Below are 12,244 nucleotides of genomic sequence, written 5' to 3'. Positions count from 1 at the left end.
TCTACTTTTCATTCAATCTGATGAATGGTAGGCATAAAAAGTTCCCTTTAAGTGACAACAGGAGATGGTAAAAATTTCTGAATTTTATTATACTTAAATGAACTCAAGTACAAGAAACAAAGTTAAAATATGTAAGTATAATAAAATATGTGGCATAATTAAATGATACTGTGATAAGAAAGAAGAAACCTGGAAATGTTTTACAGAGGTTTTTCATTTGATATCTTACCATAGCAGTAGCAAAGAGCTTATTAGGCTAATGTTCAAAAACACATTTCCTTACCATAATATTGATGCCAGCAAATTGGTGCTACAGCTACATGAATGAATGTTTTGTTCAGTTTTTTCTGGTTTACAAAGAAACACCAAGCAACTGACCTGCAAAGGGGACCCAAGTAGACCCAGGCCAGACCGTTGTTGCTTAATTACATCAAAACTGAAATAGCAACATGGCTCTTGCACCCTAAAACATCTGCTCACTAGCACTGAAATTAAATAGTGTCACGAATTTTTTTCTGTCTAATTTGAAAAAAGATAACTAATATGACAAGGCTTTGTTGTATTTACATCTTGAATTTCTGTGGAAAAGGATAAACATTTTTCAAAGCAATTGAGTAAGCATTTTTCAGAGCACAAGAGGGAAGCTTTTCAGATTTAAACTCTTAGAATAATAACTGACACTAAGCTAAGTATCTAATAGCCATGTACTATATTATTAGTAGTATTACCAATAACTATTAACCACAAAGACTAACATTACTTCATAAAAAAATTTTGATACAGTGTTCATTGAAAGAATAAAACAAGATTTAAATTGATGTGTATCAGTTCATTATAGCTTTAAAAAAATTATGTATGACACAGACATGCTAAGCGTACTTCTCCTACCCCAAAGTGTTTGGTAATGTGTTTATATACTTTCATATTTTAAACCACTAAGTAAAAAACATGTGTGAATCACATTAGAAATAGGTCATTTAAGATCATTGAGCTTGGAATTAGCTCATTTATTATAAATGTTTTATAAATATTTAGTTGCTAGATCTCAATTATGCTTTTTGTGGTCATCAGATTTACCTAGAATAAGCCAAGTGGCATCCCATCCTGCATTTCATCTGTTAAGTGTATGCACACATCTTTTCTTAACTCTTTACCAGTGACCACAATGGCTGGACAGCTTTGCATCATGCGTCCATGGGCGGGTACACTCAGACCATGAAGGTCATTCTTGATACTAATTTGAAGTGCACAGATCGCCTGGATGAAGACGGGGTATGTACTGTGGTCCTCATGCTTACCCAAAATCTCGATATAGCAGAAACTTCCAACATTGCCAGAAAACTCTCCTAGACACCTTTTACGTTCCTTGCTCTATTCCCAGCCTTTTGTTGGGTGTTTAGCAAGTGGATTCTTGAGGTGAAGTATGAATCAAAAGGCAACAGAATTGGGAGAATACCAAGCGGTGGGTGAATGTTGGGGAAACCTCCGGTCTCACAGAGCAGCGAGGTCCACAGGCCAATGAAATTTGATGGTAAAGCGTTTACTCCCTGGTAGGTCCAGAGAAATGAAGGCAGGGGTGAGTTTTCATTAAGATAACTGTTATTTTGAAGTGTATTGATTTGAAATACTGCCCTTTATTGTGCTATTATGTCTTTCCTTCCTTTGGGGAGAGTAACTTTTGAAATGTACGTTTGTTCATAAAATGATGGGGATAGAAGACTGTTGTTGCCTTTTTCAAAAAAAAAAAAAAAAGTCTTTAAGTGGGGAAACTAAAAATGGGCAAACTTATAACAGTCTCTGATTTTAAAAAACATTTACAAGCTTGTGAAGCCCCAAATCTGTAAGCCACTGTTCTACAAATGATCAATCTCAGGAGGATTTTCTTCTGTGTTCAACCCAACATCTTTACCCTGAAAGCTTGTCCTTTGTCCTTGTGGAATCATCCCATTGCAAAAGCAACACAAAACAAATGCCTTGGAATTCATTCTCTCTCTCTCTTTCTCTACCACACACACACACACACACACACACACACAGATCCACTTCCCACACATGCACACACACCATGCTAGAACTATAAACTCATTATTTTGAAGCTTGATTCTGAACACCAGTTTTAAGTGCTATGTATTTTGGTATTAAATAGTGTCTCTAATGTCTTTTAAGCAGTTAAGCAGTGAAATAAGACAGATTAGACACTGTCACCACATTTTCTGTGTCTGTTTTTCTTCAAAAGAACACTGCACTTCACTTTGCTGCAAGGGAAGGCCACGCCAAGGCCGTTGCGCTTCTTCTGAGCCACAATGCTGACATAGTCCTGAACAAGCAGCAGGCCTCCTTTTTGCACCTTGCACTTCACAATAAGAGGAAGGAGGTTGTTCTTACGATCATCAGGAGCAAAAGGTACACCGTCTTCCTGTCCACTGTCATTTAGTGTTCTCTGGTGTTGGGATGATTTGAAGTCTGAGAGAAAATAAGAGAAAAGAAATGATTTTCAGCCATTAATCAAAATTTAAAATATCAGTTGTTTACATCAATTTTTTAAAGGTTTCTTATTTTTTATTTTTATTTATTTATTTTTAGAAAAGGTCTAGCTCTGTCGCGCAGGCTGGAGTGCAGTGGTGTGATCTCGGTTCACTGCAACCTCCGCCTCCCGGGGTTCAGCAATTCTCATGCCTCAGCCTCCTGAGTAGCTGGGACTATAGGCATGAGCCAGCATGCCCAGCTAATTTTTGTATTTTTCATTGAGACGTGGTTTCACCATGTTAGCCAAGCTGGTCTCAAACTCCTGGGCTCAAGTGATTCACCCACCTCGGCCTCCCAAAGTACTGGCATTACAGACATGAGCCACTGTGCCTGGCCATTTTTATTTTTAATTTGTGTGGGTAAATAGTAGGTGTGTATATGTATCAGGTACATGAGATGCTTTGATACAGCCATGCAATGCATGATAATCACATCATGGAGCATTTATCATTTGTGTTACAAACAATCCAATTATACTCCTTCAGTTATTTCTAAATGTCTACCTAAATTTATAAATGAATTCTTTTGGATGACAACAGGCACATTGCTTAACCTCTCTGATCTTTAGTTTATATTTCTTAAAAAATAAAATGTGGGCACATAAAACCAAGCTTCACATCACTTTTGTGAGACTCCAGGGGTTCAGGTGTTGGTGGGTTTCTAAACCATACTCCAAGGAATTTTAGTGATGAAGTTAGAGGATAGTTAGTCTCACTTCTCATAATATCTTTATAATATCACTTTCTATAATAATCACAGATAGATATGCACGAGGGCCCAGTGTCACCTAGTAGTGGACACAGAGCGAACAATCTCATATTCAAGGCACATCAAGCCTGTGTTTTTGAGCATGGGCAGTCTAAAAAATCTCCTACTGATCGTCCCTTTAAAGCACTTTTAATGAAAGTGTTCGATCCAAACTTTTCTTTTGATAATGTAGATATACTATATGGGTTTTACTGATAGAGTTTAACAGAAAATTAGATAAGATCTTGGAGATAAATGGGCCATTCTTTGCCTCCTGCCATAGATTTAGTTCCTCCTTGGTATGGTAAGCACCATCTTACCCTGTTCAGTTGGATGGTGATGAAGAAAATGGGCAAAATCTGGAATGTTCTGGCAGAGGCTATGCTTATCAATGCACTTTACATGTGTTAATTTGTAGTTTAACTCAATACAGGATGTACACATGTATTAGTTATTAAATATGGGACCAGTACTACACTGATGGTGTAGGCATGTGAATGTGGAATCTCTACCCAACGTGGTCAGCTCTGTAAGTACTGACCATTTCATAACTTCAGGAGAAAAAGAAGATATAGTCCCAGCTTCTTTGAATGGCATTTAGATAAAGAGACAGAACAATGATTATAACAGCCATCCTGAAATTTGCCCACATTCCTAATGTCCATTAATGGACAAGGATCCTATTACTGAGTTGATCTTGCTTTACGTGTTGGTTCCATTGGAACCAAGGGTGAGCATTGCATTTCATGAATATGCTTAAATTTAGGTTTCCCCTAAAGAAATAATCTTGAGTTTCAGCTGTTGTACAGAACAGAAAGATGAAGACCTGTGCTTATCTTACTTATTTATTTTTTACAGATGGGATGAATGTCTTAAGATTTTCAGTCATAATTCTCCAGGCAATAAATGTCCAATTACAGAAATGATAGAATACCTCCCTGAATGCATGAAGGTAAATTCTCTAAAACAAAATTCTTCCTGGGTTTATGCTTGACATATGTTGTTGTAATCACAACCTAATAATAATAATTTCCAGCTTTAAACAAAGCTTCTCATTTTCCATAGGCTGTAAGGGAAATGAGACAATAACTATTTAAGGAAGGCCTTCTTGGATTAAAGAATCCTATTAGTTATTACATGTAATAGAGAATAATATGGTAAAATATTTTTTATTTAAATAATCTACACCTATAACAGAGACTACAAACTGGTGTTTGTTGGCTGGTAAAGCTTTTGTATATGTTTCGCTTGGCATGCATGCTATTGTTGTTTCAAATGTGCATGAATTGCTAATGTTTGAAACCAGGATGCTTTCCTTAAGGTATCTGGTTTCTTCCAGTTATATTTTCCTCCAAATATCTAGCTTCTCATAAAAATGAGATCTTGTACCTGGGCCTGCCTTCTCACAAGGCAGGAATTGCTGGGCTCAGCACCAGCTGCTTCCCATGGATGGGACAATCACTCTCCTATTTAAAAACATGGATGAAGCTGGAAACCATCATTCTGAGCAAACTGTCACAAGGACAGAAAACCAAACACATGTTCTCACTCATAGGTGGGAATTGAACAATGAGAACAGTTGGACACAGGGTGGGGAACATCACACAGCGGGGCCTGTCGTGGGGTGGGGGGAGAGGGGAGTGATAGCATTAGGAGAAATACCTAATGTAAATGACAAGTTAATGGGTGCAGCAAACCAACATGGCTCATGTATACATGTAACAAACCTGCACGTTGTGCACATGTACCCTAGAACTTAAGGTATGGTAAAAAAATAAAAATAAAAAATAAATAAAATAAAATGCCCCACCTCTCCCTTTTGTATATTGGGCTCCAGTGCCTACTTGTCACATATTGTCATTCTTATGCAATTGCTTTCCTTATAGTAGAGAAGTATTGAATTATGACTTTATCCAAACTGTGAAGATAAAAGCTTGCCCAAGTACAGCCAACATCTCAAGAACAATGGAAAAAAGCTCTTATGCCTGGCATGGTTCTTTCATTTACATTACTTGCCTGGCCTCTGTGGGTTTTTAAACATGTGACTCCTTTTGCTACGTTAAATATACACTAGCATATGACCGGACACCCCAGACAAGACAAACATGCACAAATTGTTGAGCAGATGAGTATTAAAGGACGCAAATAAGCAATCTGGGAAAGTTGGGATTTGAGGGTTGGGACAGACATAGAATAACCAAGAAAGGCAGAATGACTTCAGATGTCACGCAAAGGAAAAATATATACAAATGCTGGAGGAGGCAGTAAGATATAGTGACACAGGGAATAGAAGACCAGATTTGGAGCCTTCTGGAGGTCCTGGGATTTAATCCTGGTGCTGCCTTTTGCTGTGTTGTTTTAGGCAAGTCATTTCACCTCTCTGAGCATTATTTTCTGTTTTCTCTATTTCTAAAATAATGATGCTAATACTGATCTTACAAAGTGATTACAAAAGTGGGGGTAAAATATATAAAGTGCTAAGGATAATGGTTTGTACATAATATACCTCCTACTATTTTTGTGCTGCTTATGTGGTTATTAGTACTACTAGCACTTATTGTTTTTTATTTATTGAACAAGGACTTCCTGTGCACTAAATGTTTTGGACGGTTTTTTTATGATGCCTAATGAAATTTGGAGCCAGTCCAGAACACAAATGGCATACAGATTAACTTTTTAGGTGCCTACATCTCATCAAAGGACACATAAATACTTAATCTCAAACTTTCTTATTCTGTAGTTACAGTTGTTGAAATCTGTCTTGATGAATAATCAGAGATACAGATTTTTACAGAATGTTTCCTGCAACATTATTTATAATTGTAAAACAATGTTGAAATATTCACATGTGGAAACATAGTAAACAGTCGAAATTATACCAAAATGTTAATAAGAATTATCTGTTACAGGATTAGGATTAGTTTTTAATTTCTTCTTTATGCTACTATATTTTCTAGGTAATTTTCTATAATGACTTAATTACTTTTATATTGTGACTACTTTTCAGCAAAATAAATGAACTTACATGTCTTAATTTAGCCGGACATAATGCATTTGAAATACTTATACAACATTTCTGAAAAGTTGCTCTTGAAATCTCCCCAGCCCCCACCCAAGACAGCCCATCCTTTATTTTGCACACATTGATTATTATCCAGTTTTCAAACTATAACAACCAGACCTGCCTGTTTCTGCCTTGCACAGCACTACTGGCTAGTCTTGTCTTTATTTTTCATGATGGTTGTTGTGACCTCCAGTACTGCTATCTAGTCACCAACAGAGACTTCCTTGTAATTTTCTTAGTCCCTTTGGTACCTGAGACCAGCCAGGGCCCTGTTTCTTCCCTTCTGGATATAGTCTGACCCTCTACCCTCAAATTCTACAGGTTCACCAGATGCCCCAGGAGATCCTAGATGCATTGATGGGGCCATATGGGGTATTGTATCTAGTCCTGGTTCCAAGAGGGCAGCCTGGCTAGGTGATATTTCTTTCTCAGGACCATAAATTTGGACCACTAGATTTAGGGTGTCTCAAATTGTTTATGCAGCCCCACAAAAACAGTTGTTCCCACACACCATAGAGGTGGCTCTATTGACCCCATAAGTGTTCTTTCCCTGAGTTAAGTATCTAGAGAGTCTTCATCTATTTCTCATTACAACATCTATCCCCCATCATCCTGTCCACCACCCTCTAAACACATACTCTCTCCGTGTTGCTTGGCACATGAGGTATAGAAGAAAACACATTACTCCAGACTGGGGCAGTTCAGAAGATGGGACCTAAACCATAGAAAGACTCCATTGCTGGGATGAAAAATCTTGATTAGGAACAATAAGTTGTCACAGTAAGGTACTCAGCAAGGGAATCAGATTGACTATCCTTTATCCCCACTTCTTGGGACCAGAAATGATTTGGATTTCAGGATATTGGCCTATATATAATGAGGCATCATAAGGATGGGATCCAAGTGTAGATACAAAATTCATTTGTGTTTCATACCCTCCTTAAAAGCATAGCCTGAAGGTAATTTTATATAATATTTTTAATAATTTTGTGCATGAAACAAAGTTTGTATTAAGTACTCAAGTGTGGAATTTTCTACTTATGGAAATATGTGGGTGCTCAAAACATTTTGGATTTTGGAGCATTTAGAATTTCACATTTTCAGATTAGGATTGCTCAACCTGTAATCTATATATCCTCTAAAAGTCCAGAAAGACATCAAATCTTAGGCACAACTAGTGGAATATATCTTACCTAGATTTTAGTACATGCAATTTTATTTCAAGTACATGGTATTTTTCTGAATCACTGGTATTTCTGAGGCATGCAGAGGTATTTGTAACATTTTGTATTTTAAACTTTGTTCCTGAATGACATAGATTATAATTTATTCTTGAGATGCAAGAAACCAAGGAAAGGAAAGGAAATGTCTTGTGTATTATTTCAGAAATAGGATAAAATCTTTCCTAATATGTAGTGTACTGCCCCAATATCTTAGCTGGTTTTTCTCTTTCAAAGGTACTTTTAGATTTCTGCATGTTGCATTCCACAGAAGACAAGTCCTGCCGAGACTACTATGTAAGTTTATTTTATCATCATTATCTGAAATTTATTTTGTTATAATTCTTTGAAAAATATTAAAATATTGTTACTATTGATCTGTAATCTACTGCAGATGGTATTGATCTAATTTGTCATATTATTGTATTATCTACTTGTGAGAGAATTTTTCCCTTACATTCTCAGTTTTCCCCAAATATTTTAATAGTTTCTAATAGCATCATTTAGTGTTGTTTCTAGTCTTTATATTTTCTTAAGTAGTTGTGCCTTAATAATGAAGATCTAAAAGATCTAAATGATCTTTTGAGAACTCCTCTCTTTCCATGCCTATGAGATACAAAGCAATTGAATAACAGCCTTCCAGGATATTTATTTTTAGAATTAATATGCAATAACTTAATTTCCTTTCTCCACTTGAAATAACTCAACTTTGTTCAAATCACTTAATTTTCAGCAGAATTGTACACTTGTGTATTTGATTTTTTCAAGAATTACTTTGGGGATTCTATACTTGACTAACTGTACATTTTTTTAAAAAAAATTCTGTCTTCTACAGATTGAGTATAATTTCAAATATCTTCAATGTCCATTAGAATTCACCAAAAAAACACCTACACAGGATGTTATATATGAACCTCTTACAGCCCTCAATGTAAGTTCAATGTTTTCATTGTCTAAATAGTTTCTAGTTGGGTTCTAAAATGTTTTGATACAATAGTCTAAAATGTTTTAATACTTGATGGATGGAGAGAATTCCAGTTTTATAGTTCTATGTCTATGTCTGCCATGTGACTCAAACCTTTATTTTTTAATAAAGAAAGCAATCCTTTTTTTCAATTGCTATAAAGTTCTACACTTCATTTCTAATGGTCACGTAAGACCTGCTCCAATCCAGAATCAAATAAACCATGGACAACAGAGGTAACACTTGCTTGCCACCTCTATCCACCTACATATTCAAGAGTTTTCTCCAGTGTAAACTGCAGGAAAATGCAAGGGGTGATATTTCACAGCCACAGCTTCTAAGTTCAGCTAGCCACTGGGCTCCAAGGTAAACTCTGACCATTCAGAGGTTCTTAGATCTTAGATTCCAGACGAATGAACCCAGTTGGAAGCAGGCTTTTAAGACACAGCATGGACTTAAATTTCCCAAGAAATTTTTTAAAAAGTAGCTATTATTTAAAAAGATGCTTTTATGTTTCTAGCCAATGAAGCAATGAAAATAATGCATTTGATCCCCTTTAGTCTAAATCAAAGGTCTCAAACTGAAATAACTACAGAGAAAACAGTAACAGACAAGTAACTTAGGCTTCTGGTTAAAAGGACAGTGGCTACTAGTTTCAACAAATCATTGCCGTGTGGCAATAGCAGCCCACAACTGTGTAAATATTGGCAACAAATTAAAATTGTGTGCATGTAAAACAAAACATATTTGAGGACTGGAGTTGCAAATTTTGGTCTAGATTTGGGCTATCTAATGTGGGAACCAATAGTTGCATGTGGCTTCCTAACTTAAAAACTAGTTTAAATTAAATAAAGTTACAAATTTGTTTTTCAGTCACACTAGCCACATTTTAAATGCTCAGTAGCCCATTTGGCTTGCAGCTGTCATATTGCACTGCACAGGTAGAAGACATTTTCGTCATTGCAGAAAGTTCTATTAGACAACACTGCTCTAGGCCAATGAAGAATTTTTATTCACCTTCAATGAGTTCATTTCCCTAAATTGAAGACTTTGGTACAGACCATGGTAGCAGCTGTCACCCAAGTTAAACCTACAAGGCTTACTGAGCACTTGGAGTATGGAGAATGCAGACTCGTGGGGATTTTGTGCCCTTAACACTGGTGATGGCAACTGACTCGCCATTGCTGTAAGTGCTTTAGCTCTCCTTGAGTATGTTATGTTTCGCTATTAGTATAGTTCATAATCGATAGCCCAGTGATCTAACAGTAACTACACTACAGTTATACTTAGAAAATTTGTTGCATATGTATGTGTTTTTTAATTATAATTTTAAAAATAGGCAATACTTCTATCAGAAAAAATGTATCTATTTTTGTCTCCATTATCAGAATAAGAATAGGAAGAAATAAGATCTATGTAGCATCTAAAAAGAAAGACAATATATAACAATGGGCAAAGTGTAATTTAAATAAAATAGATTCACTTAGATAAATGCAATGTACTAGATATCAAACCAGTACCCGATTCTACAATGCCTTAATAGCTTAGGAAACCTTCCTTTAGTTGTAAGTGAGCTGAGTGGGGCTCTTTAGGAAGGTAACTGGCCTGATGAGAAATTACTGTGCACAGAAAATTTGAAACTCTAGATGCACCAAATAGAGAACATAAGAAATCAGATACTGAGATTAAGACAAACTGGAGCCAGTGAGAGGCTATTTTCATTAATGGTGCATGCAAGAGTAGAGCTACTGTGGAATATCCATTAGCATAGCTACAAATGCATTGGATACTTTAAGTCTTATTTACACTTTATTTGGGTGATATTTAAACTTAACAATGTACTTGCATGCCTCAAGGGGTAGGTTTTCTGTATTTGTTATTAGTTTAAAAGCAGAGTTACAAGATTTCAGAAATGTAAGAGGATTGTTTTAATGAAAGCACATTGAAAACAAGTATCTGTGTGTGTTTCTAGTATGGTGTTTTAAAAATATTAATAGTAACATTTTGAATTATTCTCACAAATATTTTTCCATATTTTTTATTTTAGCTTGAAGAAACCATTAATTTTAAATGGAAAAAAAGCCAAATCTACGTGGAAGTTTAGATGAGGTCTCAAAAACAATAGCTAGATCTTGCCAGTTTTTTTTTTCCCAAGAATAGCTAGATATATAGCTTTTCGGGCTCCACTGGGCATCCAATTGACAATGAATATTTGTAAGGGGTTCTTTTATTCCCCCCAGAATACTGTATGTAAATATATCTCAATTACTTTTCAAATGGTTGGGGTAAAAATAAATAGAAAAGAAAAATGGTGAACCTGGAAATATTCCATTGTTGGTGTCACAGTAGTAGTTTTTAAACTGGAATCTCTGGCTGCTTGAATCAGAATTATTGTGGTTCTTGTTAAAATGAAGGTTCCTAAGGCCCATCTTAGACCTACTAACCCAGAATGCTTGAGGGTAGACCTAATAATCAAAATTTTAAATAAGCTTCTAAAAGATTTTTATGAATACTAAAATCGAAAAAATCTAACAGAGTGCTGATGAAAATCATATTATGGCTTTTTCAAAATGTAAGTGGGTGTTTAGTGCAAAAACCTAGAAGTTGTTAGGTAGAAGAATTTTGGAAAGCACAATCAAATCAAAGTTAATACAAGGAAGCTAAAAACAGAAATTCCAACTTCTATCTAACAGTTATTTCAGAAAGATGGACATTTTTAAAAAGAGATGGAAAGATAGGGAGAAAACTGAAAGGATAATGTCTGGGAATTTTCTAGAAATGAAATCTATAACTCATCAAATTAAAATTAAAAACTTCCCCAAGGGCTAAGAAGACCATTCTGGCTGCGTCATTTTTAATTATAAAATGTGAAACAATAATAATATTTATAAATAAGGGAAGGTCTCAATAAACTGCTATATCCAAATAATGAAATATTAAGCAATATTTAAAAACAATGTTCTTGATGAATCTTTATATAACATTGATATGTTTCTAGGCTGTGTTGAATAAATAAGCAAATTGAAGACATAATTTGAGTAAAAACATACATACAAAATAATTATCCCTTTTTCTATAATTACGTGTGAGTTTTTGAACGTGGGTGTTTCTGTGTAGAAATATAGAAAAGGATTTGGAAGGATGTTCAAGTTAGCAATGGTGATACTATTGAGGAAATGGAGTCCTGCCTAGAACTGAGGCTTAGATGTGGTGAGAACTATGGCCTTATCCCGATGTTCCAGTATTTTAAAGGAGAATTTGTCTGGGTATTTCTTCTTTTTTACTTGTGGTAAAAAGCGTAAAGTTAAATTTACTGTCTTAACTCTTTTTAAATGCATAGTTCAGTAGTGTCAAGTATTTTCACATTGTTACTCAAGAGATGTCTAAAATTATTTCATGTTGCAAAACTGAAACTCCATACTTATTAGACAGTAACTTCCCTCATATTTCCCCCAGCCCTTGGCAACCACCCTTCTACTTTTTGTTTCTGTGATTTTTCTCCACCTTAGGTACTTCATATAAAGTGGAATCTTACAGTATTTTTACTTTTGTGACTGGCTTATTTCAATTACTGTAATCTCCTCAAGTTTCATCCATGTTAGAGCATGTGACAAGACTTCTTTTGAAGGCTAAATAATATTCCATTGTATGTATATACCATATTTTCCTTATCTGTTTGTCTGTTGAAGACATTGGGTTGCTTTCCCTTTTTGGCTATTGTGA

General features: G+C 35.4%; 1 protein-coding gene and 1 long non-coding RNA gene across 5 annotated transcripts in view; one reads left to right on the top strand and one right to left on the bottom strand.

Moving 5' to 3' along the window:
- Positions 1-12,244, top strand: part of TRPA1 (transient receptor potential cation channel subfamily A member 1) — a 53,817-nt gene that overhangs the window by 20,517 nt on the left and 21,056 nt on the right. Inside the window, exons 13-17 of the mRNA XM_003831328.6 lie at positions 1,158-1,272; positions 2,237-2,403; positions 4,132-4,225; positions 7,795-7,854; positions 8,393-8,488. Coding sequence (XP_003831376.1) covers positions 1,158-1,272; positions 2,237-2,403; positions 4,132-4,225; positions 7,795-7,854; positions 8,393-8,488 — 532 coding nt within the window. The remainder of the gene's footprint in view (positions 1-1,157; positions 1,273-2,236; positions 2,404-4,131; positions 4,226-7,794; positions 7,855-8,392; positions 8,489-12,244) is intronic.
- The window catches only part of LOC134730981 (uncharacterized), a 216,040-nt gene continuing 203,859 nt past the window's right edge, over positions 64-12,244 (bottom strand). For all 4 annotated transcript variants that reach the window (XR_010112949.1, XR_010112950.1, XR_010112952.1 and 1 more), the window contains one exon: positions 64-2,463. This is a non-coding gene — a long non-coding RNA (uncharacterized LOC134730981). The remainder of the gene's footprint in view (positions 2,464-12,244) is intronic.

The sequence above is a fragment of the Pan paniscus genome, chromosome 7 (genome assembly GCF_029289425.2).
Source record: "Pan paniscus chromosome 7, NHGRI_mPanPan1-v2.0_pri, whole genome shotgun sequence".
In the NCBI taxonomy this organism is placed as follows: domain Eukaryota; kingdom Metazoa; phylum Chordata; class Mammalia; order Primates; family Hominidae; genus Pan; species Pan paniscus.
This window is presented reverse-complemented; position numbering and strand designations above follow the sequence as displayed.